The 15866-nt window shown below is 40.9% G+C and overlaps 1 protein-coding gene across 1 annotated transcript; it reads left to right on the forward strand.

The window, feature by feature from the left end:
* The first annotated feature begins 6330 nt into the window (after nt 1–6330).
* Nucleotides 6331–8891, forward strand: LOC6501403. Its single transcript, XM_001955145.4, has 3 exons — nt 6331–6745; nt 6803–8240; nt 8307–8891. Exons 1-3 carry the CDS (start codon nt 6435–6437, stop codon nt 8793–8795), a joined length of 2238 nt encoding a protein of 745 aa, XP_001955181.1. The 5' UTR covers nt 6331–6434; the 3' UTR covers nt 8796–8891.
* The last annotated feature ends 6975 nt before the right edge of the window (nt 8892–15866 follow it).

The following is a 15866-nucleotide window of genomic DNA, read 5'->3' on the forward strand; positions in this document are numbered from 1 at the left end:
CTCCTTGCGGAATGTCCTTGTCAGCATTTTGCGCAGTGAAATTTTTGGTAAAATCTATTTTTCATCTTGGATTATGTGAATACATGAATAGGAAGCGAGAAGAATGGAAAGTTTTATTGTGACAGTTGAAGTTCGTTTCCTATGGACTGGCCCCCGTACTTCCCGTTTTACCCAATTCAATGTGTTGTCCGTTGAGGATCACATTAATCAAATATCCGCATAATTAATTGTCTCATATAATTCTGCCAAAGGCAATGACTGGTCATTTGAACCCACCGTGCTACGGTGCAGAAAAATTAAAAGTGTTTAGTAGTAATAGTAATCATATTAACTTACTCAAAAACAAAATCATGAAGTACTTTGCTTTTATTAGATGGCGGAATTCTCATTTCCTGAATATTAAGTAAATTGATATGTTTGGTGGTAAATTTGATATGTTTGTTGAGAATATTCAAAATGTGCTTATTGCTCTTTTCCCCTTTTGAAAACTACGGATTGTGCCAACAGGATTTTGGCTTCATTAGAGCCATGTTCAACAAATGCCAGCCCATACGGAATGCCTATGTCATCTGCTCTGCGCTGAAAAGTATGCCTGTATGCCTGTAGTATGTATAAAGTATGCAATGCTCCTGGACGCACTTTTGTGTGCCTGTGGGCGTATCGCTTTCTCTCTCTGTCGGCCTCTTTGCATCTCTTTTCATCCATTTCTCTTCCACCTTTCTCACCATTTCTGTCCCTGTGTGTGCACCTGCCTGCAATCGTAATTTCAATAAAAGTTGTTACGTGCACGTTGAAATTTTAATTGAAAGCCCCAACCACACTCTCTCACACGTACTCATTTATTCGCACACTCATACACTCACACCACTAGTCAAAATATTAGAAATAAAATTAATAACAGATTAGTTAAGAAATTATCAATTGTATGTAAAATTAAGAATACTTAAATCAATTACATAAAAAAAAAACTAAAAAAAAAAAAAAATAACTAATTGGGTGAAGGTTAAATGAAATGTTCTATTTTTTTTATTTTATCCGTAAGCTAACAAAAACGTTAACCTTCTCAAGCCTATAAATTTGACCTTTGTTGTATACATTGCGGAGAATCCTTTGGTGTTCTCGTCCGCGTCCTCGCTGAGCGTCAGCTGGTATCCTGCGACCCTCATCAGTGGAATTCCGAACAAAACAGCAATGGGGACAACGAGCATGACATTTCAAATGCGTTGTGGCTAAGGAGATTATATTGCATCAGGTTTGATGATGAAAAAAATATGCGACACATGTGACTCTGTTTGCATATACTCGTATGTACATATGCACCTCCTTTGGTGTTCGTTTGAAAGTACATCGCTTGAAATTAACTACAACATGGCACATCCATGCAACCACAAACCCCGTTTAAGCAGAACATGTTCGCTTATTAGCCAGCTGAGACAGGTGTTCAATTTTTGCCTTAAAAAGGGTTTTGGTCACAAGAGCACCCTTAATGAAAGAATGCGGTTGCCAGTAAGAATTGACATCCTTGCAGCATTCCAATCTTCATGCGGTAAAGATAGTTAGCCGTAAAAGTAAGAAAATTATTTATTTTTTAAGCTAGAAAGGCAACCTCATTAGGAAGAGTTTCGAAAAGATTTTTACTTTTTATTTACTAGAAATTGATTTTTATAATACCTCTATCCAGACTGAAAGCCAACTTAAAACGAAAGAGAATTTTGTTTTTATAGAAGCTTAAAGTGAAATATGCACTTTATTCTGAAGTACGCCATCAAAGTCGGAGCCCGATTATCTAAGTAAAATATTTATTATTCGCACAATCGGGCTTACCTTTCAATTGTCCTTATGGGGGACATTTTTCCGTGTAGTCATCGTCGGTCATCGGATTTGAAATGACAAGCGAGAAGCGGTGAAACTTCGCTAGCTCCGACGACCGACCGCAAACTAAGTCGTTAAAACAAAGAACCCTATCGGCTTACGGAAACTTTGTTGCAGCAGCAGGATCAGGAGCAGTCCCAGACTGAAAACATGTTCGCTTTGGCCACTGCCAATTGCAAGTTTTGCATGTAAAGCGCCAAAAGTTTATGCTAAACTTTTGCCATTTTCCATAGATTCTTTTCGTTGGTCCTTTTGTCTTTGGTTGAATTTTAATTCCTCGAAAAAGTATGTAAATGTTGCCGACAGCCACTATCGAACGGCTCCGATGTCGTTAGATTTTATGTGAGAGGTTCGAAGGATCTCCCCACAGACCGACCCTTTGCCTTAACCTATCCGCCAATCTGCATAGAAAGCTAGTTAAGCACACAACAAAATTTGGCCCGAATGGAGAGTTTTTGTGTCAGGCCCGAAGATTCTGCGTAAACAAGGCATCGCTTACACTAGTCGGCATATATATTTTGACATAGCGATGCTTCATTTTCTTTTTCAATTATTTCTTTATTTAAAGGAAAACAATTATTGATTTAATTTCAAATAGATATTAGTAATGTTTTATTACCAAAATAACAGTTTTAGGTTTTTTATAAATGTATTTTGTATTTATTTTTTAATTTAAACTAAAATAAACTAAATTCGATAGGTGGCATAAGTATTTTGACATAGCTTTGTTTCACAATTAAATATAACAGAGTGCAACAGTGATTCTGAACCTTTATAGTGAAATAGTAGGAATTGTTTAACTGTTCGAGTATTACACAAAACCGTGTATAAAAAATTGTTTAACACCCTAAAAATCTTGATTTATTTTAACAAAACCAGTTTTCGGGACTTTTTTGCGCTTAAAAATTCCTAAACTCGTTTTTTTAAACCGATTTCAAAATTGCCGATGTTTTTCAATAGTTAAAGGTTGTAACTTTTGAAAAAAAAATATATCTTCGATTTTTTTAGGCAAAAAGGACAAAATTTTTACACCTGAAACTGACATTTTCGCCTTTTGATCGTGTTTTTCGGATTTTGACGCCAGTTTTTCGGTACAACTTACAAAATTTCTGTCATGAATGCCACATATCAATGTTGTCTCATTAATACTGAATAAAAAGAGACAAATTTCATTAAAAAACTATGAAAATTGTTGAAGTTATAACGGTTATTCCAAAAAAAGTCAATTCAACATTGCGAGCGCACCGGAGAAACAGTAGGAATATGCTCTTATTCTTATAGTGCTCGCAATGTTGAATTGACTTTTTTTGGAATAACCGTTATAACTTCAACAATTTTCATAGTTTTTTAATGAAATTTGTCTCTTTTTATTCAGTATTAATGAGACAACATTGATATGTGGCATTCATGACAGAAATTTTGTAAGTTGTACCGAAAAACTGGCGTCAAAATCCGAAAAACACGATCAAAAGGCGAAAATGTCAGTTTCAGGTGTAAAAATTTTGTCCTTTTTGCCTAAAAAAATCGAAGATATATTTTTTTTTCAAAAGTTACAACCTTTAACTATTGAAAAACATCGGCAATTTTGAAATCGGTTTAAAAAAACGAGTTTAGGAATTTTTAAGCGCAAAAAAGTCCCGAAAACTGGTTTTGTTAAAATAAATCAAGATTTTTAGGGTGTTAAACAATTTTTTATACACGGTTTTGTGTAATACTCGAACAGTTAAACAATTCCTACTATTTCACTATAAAGGTTCAGAATCACTGTTGCACTCTGTTATATTTAATTGTGAAACAAAGCTATGTCAAAATACTTATGCCACCTATCGAATTTAGTTTATTTTAGTTTAAATTAAAAAATAAATACAAAATACATTTATAAAAAACCTAAAACTGTTATTTTGGTAATAAAACATTACTAATATCTATTTGAAATTAAATCAATAATTGTTTTCCTTTAAATAAAGAAATAATTGAAAAAGAAAATGAAGCATCGCTATGTCAAAATATATATGCCGACTAGTGTACATCGCAGGACAACGAGTTGCGAATCAAGGCTCTCACGAGTCTTTTGAGCTATTTATCGAGACTCAATGCAGCAATAAACCAATATCATCACTTGATGAAGCACAATTTCAAGAGCAGCAGCACTAAGCCTGCTCAAATATTTGAGGTCAGTGGACAATGGACCATGTACAAGCACAAGAAGCTACCGTCTGTCCTACTGCTGCATTAGCAATCAATAAAACTTCTACCGCCAGGGCAGCTCTCATAATTGATGACTTAATAAACATGCAGTAGCAACACAAAAAAATAAGTTATAACTAAGTAAGAAGTTGACCAATATTCAAGAAAAGTTTTAAATTATGCAAATGCACTTGGCTAGGTCTGGTCCCTTTCGATGGAGTCCACTTGATTCCTGAAGGTCCTGAGATTCTGTGTGCGCCTAATGACGCAACACGCGCTGCTCAATGGGCCGAGTACATAATTTTCGCACTTGCGGCTGCAGTTCGTCCTGGAGTTGTCCTGAAGGACCAACCACACTGAAAGAATAGGATTATACCAAAGATAGGACAAGTAATCCAAAACGTTCAACAATAAATTGATTTTTAGGTACCTTCTTTTGACTATGTACATTTTATTAATCTTTACAATAGATAAGTTTGGGTCCTTGAATATAATTCTTATTTTTCAAGTGTAAGCTTCTCGGTCTAGTTCATCAAAGTTAGCTCGAACACAAATGAAAGTTTCTTGCCGCAGCCATGAAAAATGCATGGTGTCTGGACGTTGCCTACCTGGCAGTCTACTAACTTGGCAGTTTGTACCTGCCCATCTGGCCTGGCTCTGACAAGCGTTTTGGCAACGGCTTTGTAAAGTCAACTAACCAAAAATCTTTGGAGAGAACCCGGAAAGGGAATGCGGCAAATGCAAAAGCAAAGTTTCTCCTAAACTCTTTTGTGGCAACCGTACAGAGAGAAAAAATAATAGACGTGTCGCGACCGGAAGTTTACAATGTACTTTCATTCTATTTTTTTTTATGCAGTGAAGAAACATTTCCTATTTTCGACATCCCTTGGGCAAATGTGGCAAACATGTTCGTTAAGCAATTGCTCCAACTTTTTGGCCTTTCCGCCAGGAGGCAATGGACAGAACTTTTTGCGAGACGAACGGCAGGTCGTAAATTATCAAAAAAATTTAAAAACAACAGCCACGGAAAGAGGAACAGCTTCCAGAAATATTTTTCACTCGCTGACCGAAATTATTTTAAATCACCTGCTGCCCGGCATTTATCATTAGAGCCAGTCTCCCTAACGACCGCAGAAAGTCTTCAGCTTAACTCCCAGGGCGACTACAGCCAGACCAAGATTTGCGAAAGAGCACTTTATTTTGGCCAAGCCATTGCCACGCCCACATCCCATCCTCCCCGCCCATTGGCACTCTTTACCACCCATACACTCATAATGCCGGCCACTGGTATCGGTACTGGAGCTTGTGATGTTATTTTGCCATTTTCGCGCTGGTCCATAGTTGGGGGAGAAACTGTTTTGTTATCACAGTGATAAATGGAAAATTATTTTGAATCGAGCAACTACTTAAAAGAATTCCCAAAGGTTGTAATAAATTTCTGAACACACACACACAAGCTGCTATAAAGGACATGAGAGGAAGGACAAGTTGGTAAGACCGTATCCGAGTTGAGCTGGCTTGGTAATGTCCTTTCAGATAAAAAGGTGATTGACGAAGCGAAAGCAAAAGTCATGGCCGAAATTCCACTTAGCAATGCAGTTGTCGTTTTCGGAGAAGGACGAAAGTCCTGCCAAGTGCGGATTCTGTAGAGAATCGGATTTCTTTCTGCCATGCACTTAATTTGTATTGGGAGTTTGGGGCGAAAAACGCTCAACCTTGAAGAAGTTAAAAAAAAACAACGGATTTTAAAAGAATGCATTGAAAGAAAAGTAGTCAAGAAAATAATTGAAAAGTATTCTTTAAGTGTACAATTTATAAGTCTTTTGAAAACTCAAAGCTTTAATTTTGATCAAACTTATATTTTTTTTTAATTTGAAAACCTTTCCCGAGTCTCGGGGCATTGGACGATCTGAGTACAAAAGCTCAGAGCCGACACTGAAACGGAGAGCGCACTCAACGAGCAGCACTAATAACATCTATTTTTATTTCATTAGGTAGAAAAATAGCCGGCAAGGTGAAGCCCCCGGCATCTTGGCCATCAAAACAAAGCGCAACACATTTGCGAGGGCGGAAGAGCTGGTCGGGCCACAAAAAGAAACTGTTCTCCGCTCCTCAATTAGGTTTGCTTAATTTAAATTTGCTCCGAGTGCTTTGCAAGTGCTTGTGAGACATTAGCAGCAAATATTAGCAAATGCTTAAAGTTTGCCTCAAGTAGGCAACATTTCGGTCGTTTTTCAGCTTTCCAATAAGCAGCTTGTATAGTCTAGATTAATTCACTCACTAATGACTGTCTCAGAAAAAAACTTCATGATAAAACATACGTTTTGTAAGAAGAGAACACTTGCAAAAAACACACACAAGAACCGATCAACAAAATGGACTTCGATGATGATGACGAGGTGATTACACCACATTATGCTCGGAAGTTTAAGGTTCCAAGTGACCCCATGCTCTTGGCCGAATATGAGCTTTTTAATCCTACTTCGGCTACTTTGAACCTGCACAGCGAACACAACCGCGAGATTTTTGCGGAGGCCTTCATCGAAGGTGACTTGGATACCCTGGAGCACCTGTGCGTGAAAAGCTTGGCCAAGTTGGGAACTCGGGGCTTGGCGCCAATTTTGTTGGAGACTCCGGAGCTAATGCGAGTGTTCTACGACTCTCTCGACGTGGAGTTGCCCCTGAGGTCGGTTTTTCTATTGCCTTTCAATAAAATGTTCATTAAATAATATAATATTCCCAGGGAATGCTATGTGATCGACGACCAGCGCTTTTGGCGACGTGTGGTACTCAGCAAGACGCTGGACAAAACCCTGCACTTGAAGCGTTTGAACGAGTTCGACTGGAAATCGGAGGGGGTCAGCCGGAAGTTCGTAGAACTTTTGGAGGACTGTCCAGTAAACATAGAACCGGAAACAAAGCTTGCCCGACTGGCGGGCAAGGTATGGGAATACGTCAACTCCATGCATGTTCGAAGGTTGCAGGCACTTCCGGATTACAAGTTCAATAAGTTTCTGGACAGTGAACCCGATCAGGACATAACCTCTTCCTCATCGGATGAGGAGACAATCTCTAGCGACGAACCGGATACAGACTTAGGATTGGACGGAGAAGAAGGTGAAGAGGAAGATAGCGTTATTAAGGTGCAGGAAATTCAATTCTGGCGGACGAGCAGCATAGATGACGAATGCAGCGGCCGCCGTGCGGAGCGACGGAAAAGAAATGCTGCCCGTCAGGCAGCCCGAGATCTGATCGCACAGAAACGGCAGGAACATGAGGGTCGCAAACAAAAGCTCTTTGCAGCCCGGGAAGCTTTAGCCAATCCTCCGCCGAAACCTAAGAAGAAGAAAAAGAAAAAGACGCCGCCCATACAGGATGTATTCAATATTCCAGTCGAGCCTGAACCGGAGGACGATGAGGACACAAAGCCAGATCAGCGAAACAAGACGTTGATGCTTAACAGGATCAAGCGATATAACTATCCCGACGAGCACTGTCACCACATTGACTTGGGACTTGTGAGGATCTTTGGGAATCTGGTGTCCTTTACCTTGGAGTTTTTGGGACCACCACATGTTCAGAATTATCACAATCGCCTCATAAAGTTCTCATACGGCGACATGGTGCGCCTTGGACGAGGACTGCGCTGCTTATCCTGCCTCAAAACTTTCAGGCTTCGAAATTCTAGCATCGATGCTCGGAAACTTCAAATCCTGGCACGCAGCCTGCGAGTAATGGACTCTCTGGAGGAGTTAGACTTTGGCTACGACCTGATGCCGGACGACTGCCATGAGGCAATACGATACTTGTTGGATCGACCAGTTATGTTCCGAATGCTTCAACTCGAGTACAACAAACTCGGCTCTAATACAGCGGGAGTGTTAAGCAAGGCCTTGACCCAGGAAGACCAAGAAGGTGTTTTGGAATATCTGGGCTTGGCCCACAACCCTCTGAACGAGACAGCTCTGCACACGCTCTTCCAGGGCATTATCGGTTCACCGCACGTCCTGGCCCTGAACATTTCTGGGATCGTCGGGAGCAAGGGCACAGGTTCCATGGGCAGAGAAATCGGATATTTGCTGCGAAATCATCCGCCGCTCTTAAGTCTGGAAATGGCATCAATCAATATCGGTGTCTCTCAGGGATATCTGCTTTTAAGGAGCTTGGAGCAAAATCAAAAGGTAATTAAAACGAACGGTATTTCTTTCCAACTTCAATAATTAATTTCTTTTTTTGAACTTTCACAGGTTTTACATGTGGATTGCCGAGAGTGCGACTTGGATATCGACCAAGAGTTCGAGGCAGACATAATAGTGCGGCGCAACAATTACATATTGAAAAATATGCATCATGGGGAAAACCTGTGCGCCGTTGTCAAGGATCGACGCCATCCGATTGTCCAACGGATCGAGGACTACAATGCTGCCAGAAAGGAGTGCTGTCTGAATCGACCGCCCCTATTACCTCCCACCGTGGAAATAGCACCGCCAGTGGTCGAAGAGAAGAAGGAGGAGGAGGAGCGCGACATCTGGGCCATTCTGGGGATAAATATCAAGCCGACAGTGCCTGTAGATACAGCGGAGGAGCGGAAGACCGTCGAACCACGTTCTTCCGTCTGGTTGCCACCCTTCGTTTACGAGCCCAACTCCTTTGATCTGGAGCAGTTTCGAGAGTCCGTGTATTTGCCAGGTCCTGGAAATCGATTTTTCTACCTGCAGAAGAACAAAATGCCCTAATTCTCAGTGTCCTTGTTATCTGTCCTAAGGGAATTATTGTCTAACATTGTACTCTGACTATATTTTCGCAGCATTAAAGACGCCATTTAGCCGGCAGCCGAGTCTTTAGCTTTCGAGGACTGCGTTTTCCGCTGCTCGTTTGACGTAATGGTCACTTTAAACCCTTGCCGTAAAGTGCTGTGCTAGCATAAACGCGAATCTAATTAAGTCCCTGGCCACGCCCACAAAACCGAAGGACCACACCTCATTTGAAGGTCACTGTGGAGAGGCACGAGGGCAGAGCCGGGGCAGTGCAAGTGCAACAAAGTTGAGCTGTTTGCATTAAGCAGCGCAGATTTGGGCAACAGTGTCGCCAATTTAGTGCTGCTCCCTTGCCATTCTCCATTTGGGATCCGACCCAAGTCGCTGACATTGGGCCACTGAGCCATAAAAAGGGCCAAAGGAGCGGGGGACACTTGGAAAAAAGTCTATGAATTTATAAAAGACCTTAAAACGGTTCATTTTATACATTCAAAGAATGTTTAAGATTTTCTAGAATCCTACTTAAAGATTTGCTTATGAACTTTATTATTTCAAGTGTGAAAGAACCAAAAGGCATATGAAACTTGTCCTGCTTAGAAAGCCAAAGCTCAGCAAGAATAAACAAATTAATGCATTGGCCCGGTTCGCCTTGGGTAATGTATGTCTATCTACCAATTGGGAGGCGTTTCCACCGAATGGCTGAGTGTAATGAGGATAAGGAGCGGGGGACATTTCATGGCTCCATCTCGTCAGGACTCCCATGAAAGAAATATGTGCGCATGTAATTCAACTTATCAACGCGACGAGCCACAAACTTTTCTCATCTACTTAGCGCAGATAAGCGGCTGCCTTTTTTTGCCATGTTTACTGGCTTCTAATTTGCCCGGCCACAGATATATATGCACAAAATACATAGATCCAGATACATATACTGGCGAAGCGTTGATGGCGTTAACTTAATTTTCAGCCAGCACTCGACTCGAGACGCGGGAAAAAGTTGCAAACATTCCGGCATGAAGAGGGGCAGGCGCCGACTCGCTCGACTTTTTCTGACTTCTCTTGTGTGAAATAAAATTAACTAAATACGCTCACGAGTAACATTCATAATAAACATTAAGCAGCGAGGACCAAAAAAAAAAGACTGGAATAAATATAAAAAATAATATTTGCCAGACTCCAGACTCCTTTTTGCGATTACGCCGGCCAGGCTGTGTGGCCAGCGTATTTGGGTTTCTGTGGGAATGCGAGCGGGTGAAATTATGGCATAAGTTACTTAGGAGTAAAGCTGCCTTCCTGCCCCAGTCCCTGCCCCTAGCCTCGCCATCTTCAGCCCCTTGACAGCATCAACTTGGCTACACTTTACTTTTATGTGGCGCGCTCGGAATGTACTCCGAAATAAAGATACAGAAACAAAGATACGCACCAAGCGCCCAGATACAAGCACATTTGTAGCGATAAGCGTCATAAAGTTATCGTAAGTAAGCGCCAAAAAAAATGGCCAAGAAATAGATGAAACCGGAAGGGAAAGCCAAACTCGCGAGGAAGAAATTCCAAATACCCTAGGAGAACGAAAGTCTGACGAAAATCATATAAAATTTTAAGCTAAAACTCAACAAGTAGAATTAAACCATAAAGTAATCCAGTAAAAAAAGGAATTTGAATCGAAAAATATCCAGCCCAATCAAAATTTTAAAGGACCTCGAAAAATCCCCAAAAGAAAAAACGAAGCAGAAGCCACAAGTAAAAGGAATCTTTTTTTTTGGAGGGAGGTGAACACAAATAAAACTATGACAAGGACGTAACTTTTAGCTCTCCCATCGCCCATCAGCCATTCCCCAATGGGTCGAAGAGCCCGGGGTCCAGCAGCAAGTCAATTACCCAGTGCCAGCCAAGATTCGCGCTTCCTTTCCAGCCACCGTTGTCAGTTTAATGAAAGCTTTGCCAGTGCATCGACGTATCTGCCAAATAGTTGGGGTGAATCAGTGGGATTTATTTCCCTCTGCACTCCTCCATTTTGCTTAATAATTATTACTTGGACAACCTTTCGTTTGATAAACTTATTTAAGATTCTTCCCCTTCTTTTCATAGCTTATATTAATTAATAAAACAAGTTTACAATCTCTCTGGCTCTGGCAAATATCCATGGCTTTGCAAATGCCCCTTTTTAATGTAATTTTAATATGTAAATTCTTGTTATTAAGTTTACAGAAGGGGCATTTTTAATTTACGTTCAATATATTTTTTACCTCTGCAAAACTTTCACCAAACAGTGTAAATATGAAATTTTAAAACGAAATACCTTTAATTAAAACCCACAGAATGGCGGACTCAATGAATTCCACGGGCTTCAAGGTGAGTTGCCACTTATGCCGCTGTATTGTCTTTGAGCCTCGTTAATTTGTTGTGTGCGAGTATATTAAAACAGTGTAATGGTGATAATCTGTTGGGGAATTAATTTAAATTGGTGCACTGAATGGGAGCAGGCCGAAGAAATATCAAAAAATCAAAAGAGATACGCTAGCTGGCTGGGAAAGAAGCCATGGCGTGGAGAGAAATCTTTACAATTTAATTCACTGGACTGGAGCTGAGCCCTCTGACGGCGCCCACTGACGACTGCCACCTGTCTGTCGTTAATAAAACAACTTGCACTCGTATATTAAACATATATGTGTGTATATTTGTATAAACGGATCCGAGTCAAGCTGTGCTTAAATGACAAGCGGACATGCATAAGTGACAGTGAAATGTTGCACTCGCAGCAGCAAATGTGTATTGCTCGGTCTGCCACTCCTCCGGCCGGAATTCTTGTAATCGTTGGTCATCCATTCAGGTAAATAAATATGTGCTTGCATTTATGCAACTGAATTTGTGGTGCGTCTTTTTGTGGAGCTCTGTGGAGATTAAAGAAACGAAAAAATATTTCAGGCAATTAGGGAAATTTAAATTTTAATAACACGATGACACTTATTTAAAAGGAAATGGACAACCATTTTGGAAACATAAATATTCACTGCTTTGAAAAATAGATATAAAACCATAGTTTTTAATAGCAATAGTCTTTATTCCATTCCTAAAATGAAGTTCAAAGTTCACTTTAGTGTGGTAGATCATCCCAATATCTTGTGATCAAAAGTCTGAGCCGAAATATTCGATTTCCCAACTCAACTGTTGCTCCAATAAAGCAATTTTTCGATTAAAGCGGAAAATTGTATTTTATTTCATTTCAAGCAGAACACACCCTCGTGTGTAAGCCAAAGCGAGAGTGCACCGCGAATGGCAGCCGGTAGCAACGGGAAATGCATCGCACTTCCGTCATCCAATAGCAATTTTGCAAACATTTGCAATTACTTTTCCGAGTCGATCCGAATATTGTATTGATTCCATGCAAACAGCCCACGGGAATGCAATTTTCCATCACCTTGGCGAAAGACTGCTCATCATATTAACACTAAACCTGGCAGAAGATAAAATGGACTTCTTCACCAGAAGAGTTGCGAAGATGGTCGAAGGGGGTGTCAAAAATTGAAAGCCTTAAAGTATGCACAACTTTGTACTCGGCCGGTTCTTTTTGTGACAAAAGGGAAAAATCCTGGGGGATACAGAGCAAACTAAAAGCCAAATCAACCCAACGCTCCGGCGTCCAAACAACAAATGGCGGTTAGAACCATTTCGGGGGTCTAGATTGTATGGGTCTGTATGTGTGAGTTGTGTGTGTTTGGGAGAGAACAAAAAAAACAAATAGCAACTTTAGTTTTGGACATCCGGTCCATTTAGCCAACACGACGACGACGACGACAACAACCTGGCAGCAATCAGGCGCATTTTCCGGGCGGGCTTCTGGCTGTGGTTGTCATGCATTTTAAAGCACCCTCGACAAAAGTTGATTTCTCCTTTGACCCATTATGAAATTGCTCTGGCAATTTTGCATAAACAAATTACAAAGCAAACACAAACGCTGACCTTTCGGCAACTCGGATACTCAGAGCCAAGGAATGAAAGTTCTCAGCAGAAAGCAGAGTCCCAGCAGCCAAATACTCACAATCAGAATCAGATTCAGACAACAACCTGCTTTTTCTGCTTTTGTCAGTCGAAACTGGGCAACTTTTTATCAGGCTGTTTGCATAGGATCAAACAAGAAAACAAGGATAGCGCGTGCATCCCAAGGCAATTTTATTGAGTCCTTTAAGTTTTTAGTAAATAACACAACAGCAACTCTAAGGCGTCAACAAATTGCCAGTAAATGTTGGGCGATGCGTAACATTTGGATGATCAATCGGCAGGGGAACGAAATGGGTTGCCGTTGTCCGGACGGCTTTCAAGGAATTTGTGTCCTAGTTTGCTTTAATTTTCATCCGAATTGATTTCCATTAATGCCCACTGGGGGGAAGGCCAGGAAGGTTATAAAACATGGAACAGTTTTGCCATGCAAATGATGCATAAAGTTTTGGGGCATTTTCCGGAACTTATGTATTTGCGTATGTGTGAGCCAGTAAAGTGTTTGACCTTTGATTGGGGAGCTTTGCTTGGCATGTGGACAAAGTTGGCTCCATACTCAAATTAAAACCCCAAAGCGGTCGAACAAACTTGGCCAGGATGTGTGTGCTCTCGACAGTTAACCGGTTCAAAGCGTTCTTTCATGAATTCACAATACCAAGTCAAGAAAATCTATGTATAGTAAACGTATAACTACTGTATATGTATAGCTCCTATACCTGTAAAGCCCTTATATGGTATAGTTTTGAAGTAATCTGTTTTTTTTATAGTTCTCACAAAAAAATGTGGGTTAAGTCTGCCAGAAAAATATATTTTGTTATAAGGACTGCATCCACAATCAAATCAAAGGCTAAGTGACTCTAACAGACATTGGCAGCTAATCTATTATGATATTTCGATTGCCCCTGAGACTGCCTTGCAACCTGCAAGGTATATCCATAAACAACAACCCACAACCAATCATGAGGCATCTACAACGTGTGCATAATTCAGATTGACTGTCGGCACTTCGCTTAGCCAAAATCTGAAAAATAGACTTGGGGCAATGGGGAGGGACTGGACTCAAAATTGCGATTTCATTGCGATACATTTAGGCCAATTCTGACCACATGGAAAAGCAACTGACCGCACAGCAACTAGGACGGCCTATGAAAGTCCATCACAAATTGATAGATATGCATCCATGAAATGGAAAATACATTCAATAAGTTTTAGACAAGTTTTCTCCATTACATCAAATGAGAGCTCATGGCAAAGAAAGCTGAGTATTGAAGAAAATAAATTTTGGAACGAACGAGGTTTCGGACGTTTGACATGCTAATCCACTGAAGAGCATACACGGACATCCGAGCTAAAAACAGCAGCTGAGGTGGGCTTGCAGCCGGAGGTAGCTCGAGTAGCAGGTAAACACAGTGGCCAAGTGCTCATCGAAGCAGAATTTCCATCCTCCACAGGCGGGCCTTAGCGAGGTGTAAGCCCGTTTTTATGTTGTTAACCCGTTCAAAAAACGAGAGGCGAGCTCGATAAGAGGGCTAGCTAAAAGCATCTGAAAATGCACTCCAAAAATGCATGCTCTCTACTAATCCACAGATTTTTAAAATAAAATATGTATATTGCTAGAGTTGTTGGCCAATATCTAAACATAAAATACACTCATTTTATGTCCTGCAGTATCCTGTTAATATCCTTTTATTTTTTTGTATGTAATTTTCCATGCTTCTACGATGTCCACACATGCAGGCTGTTTTCGAAATCTACGGACAGGATTCGCAAAGCGCTGGCCAAATATTGACCAAACTGCTAAAGCATTCACAAATGGTCAACAAGCGAAGGAAGTGGACAAGGATGGCAAGTGCTCAAAGGAGTCTCTGCTTGGCTGGTTGTTTGTTGCGAGCCAAGCATGAGCTCATGCAGAATAAGGCGATCTGGCGTTTTCCCCACCTTGCACATCATTTGCGTGCACCTGTTTATTTGATTTACCATTCCTGCTATAGTCTGCACTTAGCCTTATTAATTCTCGAGTCGATGCTTCGATTTATTATGAAACTGGCGGTGGCAGGACAATGAGCTGCGCCAAGGATTTGTGCCAGGCAGTGGATCAAAGCCATACCGGAAACCGGAAACTGCTAACGGAAATGTACTTTGTCTTTTTGGCGGCGACGGCGTAGTTGGAAAATACTTGGCGCAAAGTATGTCGAGCACAGGCACTACCCTCATCCACCCACAAAGGCAACAAAAACAGACCCACCAGCCGAGTCGATGGCATTGCCACGAGCCTGCCTCGCTGCCGAAGGCCCAGTTGGATAGAAGCCAAGACAAGTCGAGCAAAGACAGGCCAAGAAGGGGAAATGGCTTGCAGGCCACAAAAGAGCACTGAGCAGAATTACTTATGGCCTGAAATGGTTTATTTAATTTTTTATTTGCATACACAGTTCAGACAAGAGGTCATTTATTAATTATTATTATTAGTTATTAATCTATTGTATAATTACCAATCTAATATATCAATCATTTCATCCCAATTTCTATATAAATTATCTTTAGTGTATCCGTTCCTTCCTGCTACTTCCTTAGCTTCCCTCCTGCCACACCACTGCTGCATTTATGCCTCTTAACAAGAATATTTGTCATTTGCTGTTAGCATTTTGGCTAAATGCGAAATTAAATGAAGTGGATTTACATATTTCGTAGCTAGCTGTACTTTTAAGTACACATGGCGGGGATCCCCCGCCAGCTGGATCCTCTCCCCAAAAAAACTAGGCATTCTTCCTTGTGCTGGCATGTGTAGGAAAAGTCCTTGTGCCATCTTTTCCCCTACCGTCCTGCCATCCCCCTTCCGGGCGTGTGTTTGCAGCTGCTGCGGAAAATAACTTTTTAATGAGATAAACTCGTTGATTTCTAGATTCTGAGCGCTGTGGTTTCTTGGGTGGACCGAACCGCCCGTCGTCTTCCCCGCGGATTACACAAAGTTGCAAAATTTTCTGTGACAAATTTATTTGTGTGCCGCATTATATTGCTCTGGCTCTCTCTTCCTTTATGTCCTGCGTGTATACGTAT

Source organism: Drosophila ananassae, chromosome 2L (assembly GCF_017639315.1).
Source record: "Drosophila ananassae strain 14024-0371.13 chromosome 2L, ASM1763931v2, whole genome shotgun sequence".
Classification (NCBI taxonomy): Eukaryota; Metazoa; Arthropoda; class Insecta; order Diptera; family Drosophilidae; genus Drosophila; species Drosophila ananassae.